The following is a 12,939-nucleotide window of genomic DNA, read 5'->3' on the forward strand; positions in this document are numbered from 1 at the left end:
TGAGTTATTATTGGTTCATTTATCGTTTACGCGCTAAATAGTCGAAACTAAAATTTTTAATTCTAGAATTTTCCAGGAACGTTTGAATTTTTAGGCCCACAAAACAACCATAAACTGAGCTGTTGGCACTAAAATAACAGACGTAATTAAATTGTAATTTTAAATTATTCTTCTTTAAGTTATAAGCAGTATGAACTTAGATATTTTAAATGCATTATGTTCTTAACTAAATTTTATGCATTTCCTACACGTAATAAGTTTAGGAATGAGTGAATCAGAGAAATATAGCTAATTTTTAAACATTTTTAGTTTTTCTTCTTGAAGTTATGGATAGGATGAGTGGAATTTTGACCTTTACCAGTTAATATATAACAGATTTCTGAATCAGAGAAATTACCTGATTTTCAAAACAATTTTGGTTTTTATCTTGAAGTTATGGATAGGATGAGTTAAATTGGTAGAATTTTGACCTACACCGTTAATACTTATTTTAGCGAAACAGATAAATATAGCTAATTTTCAAAATATTTTTTATTTGTATCTTGAAATGTGGATTGGATGAGTGGAATTGGTGGAATTTTGACCTATACGAGTTAATATATAACAGATTTTTGGAAAATTTAAAACTTATTTTAGCGAAACAGAGAAATATAGCTAATTTTCATAACATTGTAACAGTTTGAATCAACCTAATCGTATCCAAGTAAGGATGCAACACGATTAGGCTAGACTGTCACAAGTTAAGAGTTCGGGCCAGGCAAGTTTTATATGTATAAAATACGTCAGGAATTGAATGTGGTGAAAACAATGACCTTTATTGTTTCTTAATACAATAAATTAAACGAGGAATTTACAAACTTACAAGATATGACAACCCTCCTTGATACGCCATTCCTCTTGGGGATTCAAAAATAACAATTATAATATTGCCTTCTGGGCTTCGAGAGGGGTCAAGATTAACTAACTAAACACTGTCAGCTTGACAGTCTCTTCTTCTTCTGATCAGCAGCCAGGACGCGGTGCTTTTTTTTGTGCTCGTTATGAGCCATTGTAACGGGTGGGACAATACAGTCCGCTCGTCCATTTAATTAATCAGGTGCGAGATATGTGTTACGGCCACGCCAACGGGGGGATACTTGGGGATAGGGTTGGGACACCCATGGCGGAAGTATGACAACCACCCGTTGTGGGATTAGTGGTCGTCCTCACACGGCCATCCACAATCTCTGCCTCCCGGACGCCTGGGATTACAGGAGTGAGCCACTACTCCCGGCAGGACGCGGTGCTTCGTCTGTAGCGCCTTTTTATCGGCGACGAAGCGCCGCGGATCGTCCTGGTGGCGAATGAGAGAACAAAGACTAAATAATAAATTAATATGGCGAAGATAGCCGATCTGATCGCCATCTGTGACCGGATCGGTTACAACATTTTTGGTTGTTATCTTGAATTGTGGATTGGATGAGTGGAATTGATGGAATTTTGACCTATACGAGTTAATATATAACAGATTTCTGGAAAAGTTAAAACTTATTTTAGCGAAACAAGAGAAATATAGCTAATTTTCTAAACATTTTTGATTTGTATCTTGAATTGTGGAATTGGTGGAATTTTGACCTATTCGAGTTAATATATAACAGATTTTTGGAAAAGTTATAACTTATTTAAGCGAAACAGAGAAATTAGCTAATTTTCAAAACATTTTTGGTTGTTATCTTGAATTGTGTATTGGATGAGTGGAATTGGTGGAATTTTGACCTATACGAGTTAATATATAACAGATTTTTGGAAAAGTTAAAACTTATTTTTGCGAAACAGAGAAATATAGCTAATTTTCAAAACATTTGTGATTTGTATCTTGAAGTTGTGGATAGGAGGTCATTTTAAAAAGGTCTTAGCCACTCTGTGAAGAACAGTGAGGCTTCTGTATGACAGTGGAGTACAATCAAGGTTGCAAATTAAAATTTTTAGTTTTCAATAAACGATTATTAAATGTCTTCACGAAATAAGATATTATGGAGAGCTGCAAATGGCTGAGTAGTTCATTCCCATTGAATATAGTTTAAAAGTAACCCAATTAGTCTGTATTATTCGGCAAAGGCCATTTATAAATTATTTGGGTTAAATGTAGATTTTCGCCAATTTTTATATTTTACCAAAGTGTTTGGGCAAATATAACTGCCCAATAAATTGGGTTATTTTAGCCCATTATTTTGGGGATTTTCCTAAATACCCAAATTTTTGGGTTGTTTTCATTTGCCCAACTACTTGGGTAAGCAAGGTTTGACCCAAGGTTGGGTCATTATTTTTGCTCAAATTGGGTTGTTTTCATTTGCCCAACTACTTGGGTAAGCAAGGTTTGACCCAAGGTTGGGTAATTATTTTGCTCAAATTGGGTTGTTTTCATTTGCCCAACTACTTGGGTAAGCAAGGTTTGACCCAAGGTTGGGTCATTATTTTTGCTCAAATTGGGTTGTTTTCATTTGCCCAACTACTTGGGTAAGCAAGGTTTGACCCAAGGTTGGGTAATTATTTTGCTCAAATTGGGTTGTTTTCATTTGCCCAACTACTTGGGTAAGCAAGGTTTGACCCAAGGTTGGGTAATTATTTTGCTCAAATTGGGTTGTTTTACATTTGCCCAAATTTTTGGACTGGAGAAATACGGACCCAAATTTTTGGGTATTATTGACCCAATTTGTGTTAAATTTGACCCAACCTTTTTTAGCTAAATATATTTAGTATTTTATTGTTTTAAATACTTTATCGTTTAAGTATTCAGTATTTTTATAAATACCGAAATTAAAGTATTTTACCCAACACTGTGTAGCCAGAAATTCGACAAAGGGGGTCTAAGTATGTGAATGTTAAGAGGGGTCGAGAAAGGGGAGAAAATGTAGTGCAGTCAAAGCTAGGCCCAAGGACAGGGAGTCTGGACCTCGAAAAACCCCTTGTCTACGATAATCTTAATAATAATAATAATAATAATAATAATTAAAATAATATGATTCCGTCTTGTATAGATTAAGTAAACAGGATATAAATTAATATGTATTATCAAATTAAAATCTTAAATGTAAAAATATTAATTTTCTTTTGATGAAATTCGCACTCGCTCATCCCTCAAGCGCATTTAGCGCAGATATCTCACATTTAACGATTCGACCACGCACGGATAACAAACAGGAAAGTACAAAACTTTTAATAATCGAAGTGTAAGCCAAGGCTTAGGTAAAACACGAGCTAGTGCATCGTGGCGATACGCCATTTTTACCTCTCCGAGGGGACTTTGTACCCTAGGAGGGGTTATACAACCGCCGTGTCTGTCTGTCTGTCTGTGGGTGGGTGGGTCTGTTTGTCAGGCCTGCGTTCGCATTTTCGGGGCAAAGGGTAATCACTGCGTACCCAGTTTCTTAGAATCAGGGAAAAGGTTTTCCAAAAGCGCCCTCTTTTTGTCATTGGGTGTAGTACAATTTTTTAATCGTCTGGGATTTGAACCCGAGCCCTCTTACACGACTGGTGAGCGTTCTACCGCAGAACCACGGATCCAGTTACGCTTCACTGAAAATTAAAAACTCTTCCGAGGAGAGGTATATTTTGGCTTGCCAACTTGTATTTTTTATGATAGAGTAGATACATAATCAATAGAGGCTAGACTACCAAGGTTAAAATATTTGGAGTTGTATTTGTATCGACATCTGGTGGTATCAAGTTTTACAAGAACGTTTGGCAATTAATTTTAAAAAATATACAAAAGCACACAACTTACTCTCTAACGAAGATTCCTTTAAAAAAATTAAGCCATTATTCGGGGAATCAAAAATTTGTGTAACACTATTGTCCAGCTTTCACAAATATCTTACAGTTAATTTGCTCTGGTATCTACACTGCTATATCGATGTTCAATTGGAAGTTACTGCAATTTATCTGGAAATTACACTTATCTCTAGTTCGTTAACAAAACGTCTTTATCACAAGGTCTTTATGCAACATACATGGAAGACAGACGGGCTCCCGTTACAAAGCTAGATTTGAAGGACCTCAAAAATCGCGAACTATTGACTACATTTTAACGCCTTATCTAATATTATTGGCGACTGTCAAGATTGCAATATCGCCCTATCAGATCGCTGTATGAGAAACCGAACACTCTTTTTTAAAATCAAAATACCATCATAGTTTACCTCTATGAAGATCTCAATTAAAACCGTAGTTCTGTAGTGAACAACGATGTTTAGAATAATAGAATGGCTGGTTTCGTACGTCTATGGCGACGTCGAATCTGAAATTAAAGTGGTTCTAGTGTTTCTCACAACCTTGTTCCTCGTTTTGCTGATTCAGAGGCAACTGAAGCATTTGAGGTATAACCTTCCACCAGGACCCTTCAGTTGGCCTATAGTGGGTCATCTGCCTTTCCTCGGAGACACTAGACATCTCTACTACCACAAACTCTCCGAAAAATACGGAAAGGTTTTCAGGTAAGAAAGTTTCTACCGACATTTTATAGAATTTTAGGCTTGCATTGCAACTAGTGATGTAAATTTACCGGTAAAAATAAAAACCATTAACTGTTTTATTTAATCAAAATAATGGTTTGATGTCACAATAACTATAAAAGTAGTATTTTAATTTTACCATAGTCTTAGGTTACGTTAAACTTTGAGAAACCTCCTAGATAACCCCTTAGAAATACATTTAAATGTATGGAACGTAAAATCACAGTGCCGGGAATTCGGAGTCCTTAACGGGGCCGCTGAATAGTCTCGCAAATGATTAGTCTCGAATGTGAATAACACCGAAAGATTGTAAAAAGTGACCTAGCCTCGAATCTGAATAGTCTCGAAAGCTCAATGTGCGGTACTGGAATAGACTCGAAACTGAACAGATCACTTTGTACAATATTTCGGTGTTATTCACATTCGAGACTAATAACTTCCGAGACTAGTCGGGCGTCTCTCTTTAACAGGAAAATGATTTGGTTTTCTGGTCCAATGTAAAATGTAATTGTTTCTTCTTTTATTTGAAGTTTAACAAAATATTTTTGGGTGTTTTTGCTTTATGAAAATAATTGGTAAATTTACCGGTAAAACCACTCGGTAAATTTACCATAATTTTACCATTACCGGTAAATTTACGGTAAATTTACCATAATTTTACCATTACCGGTAAATTTACCTCGGTAAATTTACCGGCTCACATCTCTAATTGCAACAGGTTTGATTCACTTTTAACAGCCATACAGGGGAGTTTAGACGGCTTTGAAGAGTTGTGGCTAGCCCAGCTACAGATAAACACTAACCTCTCTACTAACTATTCCTTTAAAACCACTGCAAGTTTCTATGGAAAGAGGGAATAGAAGTACTCTGTGGAAAACCTCGTCTTAATAATATAAACCAGTTTCTATAGCAACGAAAATAGTTTACGCCCCCGAGTAACCTACGATAATGCTGGCAATATCCAAGACAAAAACGTTTCATTGAAATGTTTCAAGAGTAATCTGAGTCCTATAGAAACGTTTCTATAGAATATATTTGGGTACATTTTCTATAACCCATGATTTATTTCTACAGCTATCTACAGAGTTTGGGCTGATTAGATTTTATCGTAGGGAAGCAGATTACTCTTTTAGTATTTAAATAAAAATGAATTTTAACATTCGTAAGCATTCGAACAATACCCGTATTTTGGTTTCAAATTACAATTTGAAATTTGAAAACTTTGCTTCAAACTTGTTTTATTTTTTAGCTGACTATTGTTGTCACTGATTACGATGTCATGAAGGAAATCTCATTCAACGACAACTTTTTGGGACGCATACCAAATGGATTCAAAATGATACCTGGCCAGCCGAGTACGTAAGAGCACCACGATATCTCATTAATATCCTTGTCAAAGATTTGAAATTTGGCGAAAAATAGTTTGAAATCAATAAGTGTTTCCATAAAATAAAACAATAAAGAAAGTATAAAATGTTTTTTTCCGCCAGTTTGAGCTTTATAATACTTTATTGGCACGCGCGTGGACATCAAATTCCAAAATATTTCAATGACTATAGATAATGACGTAGAAAAATCATTTACACGTGGCCTCCCGTATTTAATAGAAAGAACTATTGAAATTTCCTAAAAATAGTATTTTCTAAAACGTTTCACGATTAATTACACATTTTAGAGGGCCGAAACCCTTTTAGACATGTCATTTGAAGTTGATTGCATTGATTTTAACGCCTATATATTTTCAAGGTATGGCTGAATTGAGTGGACCCGACTGGAAGGATCAGCGTCGCTTCATGTTGCATTCATTCAGAGAACTGGGAATGGGTCGGAAACACGGGGCCATCACGGCTCAAGACCACGTCGCCCGGTTCATGAAGACCTTGCGAGACCACGAAGGAAGCGCGGTTCGCTTGAGAGACGTCCTGGTGCACGAGGCCAACAACCTGATCTTCCAACTGATGGCCAACACCACCTTCGATCCGAACTCGAAAATGTCGAACATCGTCCAGAGCTTTCAGGCTAGTGTACAAAATTACATGTTTGAGAATAAGAAGAAGTACTACTACCCGTTACTCGGCAAATTCTTTTCGCTGTTCAATTCGGAAATCAGAAAAGGCGTTCGAGCTGTCACCGCCCTCAAAGTGGAGGTCGAGTAAGTCAATTTCAATTATGACATAAGTGTAATTAAATGTTTCGCATTAGATGTTTATTTGCGTCTATAGTTTTTTAAGCATGGCTTCAGCTTGTGATACCTTTGCGCTGGTATGCGTATTTTCCCCGACAGAGGGATAGGAGTAAAAACTCCTGTTGCAAATTGGAGTCGGGCCGACGTCATATATCCTATTTCTGCCGTCATACCATGAATCTATTTAACCCATGAATATTCAACTGGAATACCCTAGGTCACCTCTGGCGACGCGTGGGGCGGAGCCAATTTATAGTGACGGAGTCGAAGTAGAACTCAGCTGTGTCAGCTGTTATTTATAAGCAGTCGAAGCGTTAGTTCCTAAAATGACGCGTTATGGTTATGTTTCCTTTTTGCAGTACTTATCATTAATCTATTTAAATAAATAGATCTATTTCATATTATTATTAGAATAGATTTTATTAGAATAAAATGATAACAGAGCATTTATTATTTAATAATAATATGGCAAAAATTGACTCAGGTTTTCTTCCAAAGTTTCACCGAGGCTTAGGTTTTCAGAGATAGTTTGTATGTTTAAATTGTTATAAATCTCACAGACACTCGATAGCATAAGATTGCTTTCAAAATATCGGAGTAACATTCCTTTTTAATTTATATTTTTATACTATAAATAATTATAGCTGTAAAGCTTATTTTGAACAAAATAACGTGAACCGTACCTGAGAAGTCATTTCGCGGCTATTCTGCTCTCCGAGCTCTCGTAAACTATCTGGCGCTAAAATGACATCATTTCCGAATTCGTTCTTATTGGCTTAAAGAGTAAATCACTCGTATGGCGCGAAAATAGGCTCCGCCCCACGTTCCCTCAGAGTATACCGTGGCTAATGATAGAGTTGGATATTCATGGGTTAAATAGATTCATGGTCATACGTATTCCGAAACATCATTGGGTCGACTTTGTAAAGACGGCAGAAATATAATGTCGGGCCGACCTTAAATCAAGTAGCCTAGTAGGACATTTCGAGCATAAATAGTGAAGTGGGGTAATCAGCTATTTTAAATTGTTCATACTTTTTGCGATAATTTCACGATAAATAGCACTGCTGAAATCCGATTTTAGAACTGCCCACTATTTTAGGCCCTGGACTCCCGTGTGTTACAGGTAGGGGAGTGTTTCGAACGCTCCAAATTCCTCCGGACGCTCTCGTTCTCGTTATGAGGCCATGACTTGATCGTTATAAATTTGACAAACATTCTATAGGACCAAGAATGTGTACAGATTAACAGAGAATATGAAGCTGCAACTATAACCTCTGTTTTCCACGAAGAGGAAGCTTGTCCGGCGAAGAAGGGAAATATTACGCGAGGAAAGCTGGATGGGCGTCGTTTTCACACACAATCCTAAGGATTTGTGTGTATTAGTCTCACGTACTGCAGTGTCGCCGATGCCGCCGTGTCGCGCATATCTCTTCAACGGTTAGGGCTATAAGAGTCAATGATATCTCGTTCGTGGGACCATGCATCGCCATTGATAGCCTTTCATAAAGTTTTCAAATCGGAGCAATAGAAGTTGGGCATTTGCCGAATTTCCTATTTTCGGTGGTTTCGCTTTATGTGGTAGATATTTTATTTAAAATTAAGTCCGATAACGTTAAAAAAATATTATAGGATAGGTTAGGATTCAGCGGACCTACAACTTCGGTTATACACTGTTAAAAAAAAAATTTCTAATTTGAACAAATCGCCGTTCAGAAGGTTGTCCCTGTAGCAGAACGCCATTTTGTTCTAAAATGAACAAAACATTTTCGTTCGATAAAGAACGATGGTTGATGGTTCAATATTGAACTTAAGAGGTTCTATATTGAACAAACCTTCTTTGTTCAAATTAGAACGTTTTGTCGTTCGCGGTGGAACGCTTTGTCGTTCGCCGTGGATCATTTTATCTTTCGCCGCGGAACGCTTTGTCGTTCGCTGTGGATCATTTTCTCGTTCGACTTGGAATGCTTTATCATTATCCAATACACAGAGTACCTAAAGTTATTGCTTCCAAAATTATAGCTCATGTCTCCTGCCGGCGGTTCATCTTGCTAAATTAATAAAAGTTACCTATCCTAACCAATTGCCCGCCGAAAAGGAAAACCAGCCTTAAAACTAGATTATTTGAATTTAGTTCCAACCTCAACTACAACCTTCTTATTACGATTAAAATATCTACCACGAAAGTGATATGCGTAAAACAAATAAACCTTTTCATAGCGCAAAAGATATTACATTCTATTCTCAGCCGAGAGGCCGAGAACTGGTAACATACGATTTTAGAATTTATTTCTATGCTGAAAACGTCGAACCAAATTGCAGTATAATACGAAATATTTTCTGTAAATTTTAATTCTGGAACTTGGGCAATTACATTTCCGAACGTATTTCGTCTACCTTGCCAATCAAATAAAAATATACTTAAAAAAAACGGTCCGTGTCCTATAAATTCGGACCTTTCACGACCCTTTTTCGTTTTCCCATTCGTTAGGACACGGAGGTTATTTATATCGTTATTAGTGTGAAGTTTATTTTCAATAGGTGGGGTAGTTTCTGAGAAACAGCGTTACAGACCTAACGCCATTTGAGTCGCTAGTGAAGAACAATGAAATTTAATCTTCTGTAAATTTCCAAACACACTGTATATACAACTACAAAAACAACTTCATAACAACATGTTCTAACTCACCCTGTAAATAAATTACTACGAGTAATAGTTTAATCAACCAGTACACTAACTTAAAACAACATAATAATGTACGAAAAAACTACCTATAACAAAGCGCACTCTAAACCACTCATTTATTACTTTATGGATGTTAATCTTGTTTGTTACTTTTGGCCATACGAAGTTTTCCGCAAAATAGTGTCACACGTATTTGTTACTTTTGGTAATACGTTGAAAGTGTCACTCTTATATCTTAGTACATGGACAACAAACCAATACAAAGAAATCCATATAGGTTTGTGTGTAAAACCTGTTCTAAGGGTAACGATCTCTTAGCTATTGGAACGAATCTATTCTATTGTGTAGTTTACAAGCCTTCCTCCAGAGGGCGAAAGAGCATTCGTTCTTATTTGAACGAAATAAAATATCTGGAACACACCGTTCTCGGTTACATACCTTTAGAACGCTATCGTTCATTTTTGAACAGACTGTTCTATGTTGAACGTCTTCTGAACGAATTTTTTTAACAGTGTATTGATCAGAAAATATTAAATTTAAGTGTAATTTTCAGGGTAATTTACGGGACCCCATTTTCGTGGTTTTATATTTTCGCCTAAAAATCTACATACACTTCCTTAATTTAAGTCCGATTTTCATGAAAGTTATATTTTTGAATAGCTGTGGTTTCCATATAACCTAGAGTTGCAAATACGTTCATTAAATTTAATTCTAAGTAAGGTTTTTTGGGCAGCGTATACGGACCCCCGCAGTTTCCAACATTGTAAATCCCCGTGTTTATAGAGGTCTACGCGCCCGTTTCCCTCTAGCGTTTTTCAAGGCCGCGCTTTCAACGTATGACCAGAAGTAACAATTAAGTATGACACTGATCGACCTAGTCTTCGGCGTATGACCAGAAGTAATAAGGCTGACACTCAACGTAACAAATAAGTGTGATCAGAAGTCACAATAAGGTGTGATAAGAAGTAACAATTAGGTGTGATCAGAAGTAACAATTAGACGTGATCAGAAGTAACAATAAAGTATGACACTGATCGAACTAGTCTTTGTCATATAACCGGAAGAAATAAGTGTGACACTCAAGGTCTAACCAGAAGAAACAAATAAGTGTGATCAGAAGTAAAAAATAAGAGTGACACTGATCGAAAGAATCTTCGATGCTTTCAAAGTATGACTAGAAGTAACAAATAAGTGTAAATACAATTATGTGTGGCCGTGGATATATATTGGTTGTGATACCGGCGTTGCAGGTTGCTGTGAATAGCTCAAACAAACTTAACACATTAGAAGGATTGTGTGTATTCTGACCGTCGTACGTCTTGTTCTTCTGGCAATGACGAGACAAACAGGGTTTTATCTGCTCTCCTGAATATAATTGGAGCACGAGTTTTCATTGCGGACCATTTAGTGCCGAAATGTCGTTGCGATATTCGTTTCGGTGCCAACTAGGAGCAGCAAACGCAGCACCCACACAAGGAGAACGCAACCCGTCAAAAGTCGTGGATTTTCCTGCGTACAGTTTTCATTGGTTAGACGCATTATCTCCTGCTGCCGTCGGTAGGGGAAAATTTAGAAATTATCTTCCCCCTTTCCGTAAAACGCTCAGCGTAAAGGCTCCTCCAATGAAATTTGTACACAACACTGCGTTAGCGTGTTTAAAGGCTCCTTGTGTTTGTTGCTCCTAGGTGCCAATAAATTGCTGCAAGCTTATAGGTAGATAAAATATTTATGAAGTGTTTATTTAGGATGCCACGTGAAAATCGTTTTACTCACGATCGAAAAGAGTCTAGTTGGAGTAGCGGTGCTAGCTTATCGGAGGTAGCTCCTATGATCTAGCGTCTGCTACAGTCAAATTAAAAATTCATAAGAACTTTTTTCTTAAATAAACTTATCAAAATATAAGCAAACGATGTAAATATTATATTAAAATGCAGGTATCATTACTTATTAAGTCAAATTTACCAATAACGATGAGGAAAAACTAATAGCGTCTGCTTTAGCCGCTACCTATTCAAGGGGGCGTAACGATAGTTTTCGGTCGCCAATAGATATTAAAGGTAGAGAGCACGTAATGAAATTTGAAAATTTGAAGTCCACGTGCGAAACTAGCATGCCAATAAATTGCTAAAAAGCTTAAACTCATGACGCAGAGAAAAAGATTTAGTTATTTTAATTTTTTATTGTTTTATTTTATGGAAACACCTATTATACATATAATACTATGACTTACAAGGAGACATCCTGAGGTGTTTTCCCCCGGTTTTTTTCAAATTCGACGGTTAAGTAGACCTTCATTTATCTTGAAAGCTCCTAAAGGGAAAAGTTTCAATAGCCATTCGTTTTTCCATGGTAACTCAATTTAAGTTTAATCTTTCTCTACGTAAAATAGCATGGCAAAATCACGGATTATAAACCCCTACGATTTTACTTAAATTTTATTGATTCTACCCATTTTTATCGATTTTACTGAAATTTTATTGATTCTACCCATTTTTATCGATTTTACTGAAATTTTATTGATTCTACCCATTTTTATCGATTTTACTGAAATTTTATTGATTCTACCCATTTTTATCGATTTTACTGAAATTTTATTGATTCTACCCATTTTTATCGATTTTACTGAAATTTTATTGATTCTACCCATTTTTATCGATTTTACTTAAATTTTATTGATTCTACCCATTTTTATCGATTTTACTGAAATTTTATTGATTCTACCCATTTTTTTCGATTTTACTGAAATTTTATTGATTCTACCCATTTTTATCGATTTTACTGAAATTTTATTGATTCTACCCATTTTTATCGATTTTACTGAAATTTTATTGATTCTACCCATTTTTATCGATTTTACTGAAATTTTATTGATTCTACCCATTTTTATCGATTTTACTGAAATTTTATTGATTCTACCCATTTTTATCGATTTTACTGAAATTTTATTGATTCTACCCATTTTTATCGATTTTACTTAAATTTTATTGATTCTACCCATTTTTATCGATTTTACTGAAATTTTATTGATTCCACCCATTTTTATCGATTTTACTGAAATTTTATTGATTCTACCCATTTTTATCGATTTTACTGAAATTTTATTGATTCTACCCATTTTTATCGATTTTACTGAAATTTTATTGATTCTACCCATTTTTATCGATTTTACTGAAATTTTATTGATTCTACCCATTTTTATCGATTTTACTGAAATTTTATTGATTCTACCCATTTTTATCGATTTTACTTAAATTTTATTGATTCTACCCATTTTTATCGATTTTACTGAAATTTTATTGATTCCACCCATTTTTATCGATTTTACTTAAATTTTATTGATTCCACCCATTTTTATCGATTTTACTTAAATTTTATTGATTCTACCCATTTTTATCGATTTTACTGAAATTTTATTGATTCTACCCATTTTTATCGATTTTACTGAAATTTTATTGATTCTACCCATTTTTATCGATTTTACTGAAATTTTATTGATTCTACCCATTTTTATCGATTTTACTGAAATTTTATTGATTCTACCCATTTTTATCGATTTTACTGAAATTTTATTGATTCTA

At 35.4% G+C, this 12,939-nt stretch overlaps 1 protein-coding gene across 1 annotated transcript in view; it reads left to right on the forward strand.

Moving 5' to 3' along the window:
* The first annotated feature begins 5,745 nt into the window (after positions 1-5,745).
* The window catches only part of LOC149943420 (cytochrome P450 2J6-like), a 42,120-nt gene continuing 34,926 nt past the window's right edge, over positions 5,746-12,939 (forward strand). The window contains exons 1-2 of the mRNA XM_090175154.1: positions 5,746-5,845; positions 6,237-6,642. Of these exons, the coding sequence (XP_090031280.1) occupies positions 5,770-5,845; positions 6,237-6,642 (482 nt within the window). The 5' untranslated portion in view covers positions 5,746-5,769. The remainder of the gene's footprint in view (positions 5,846-6,236; positions 6,643-12,939) is intronic.

This window comes from Leiobunum rupestre, chromosome 5, assembly GCF_980474605.1.
Source record: "Leiobunum rupestre chromosome 5, qqLeiRupe1.1.hap1, whole genome shotgun sequence".
NCBI classification, from domain to species: Eukaryota; Metazoa; Arthropoda; class Arachnida; order Opiliones; family Sclerosomatidae; genus Leiobunum; species Leiobunum rupestre.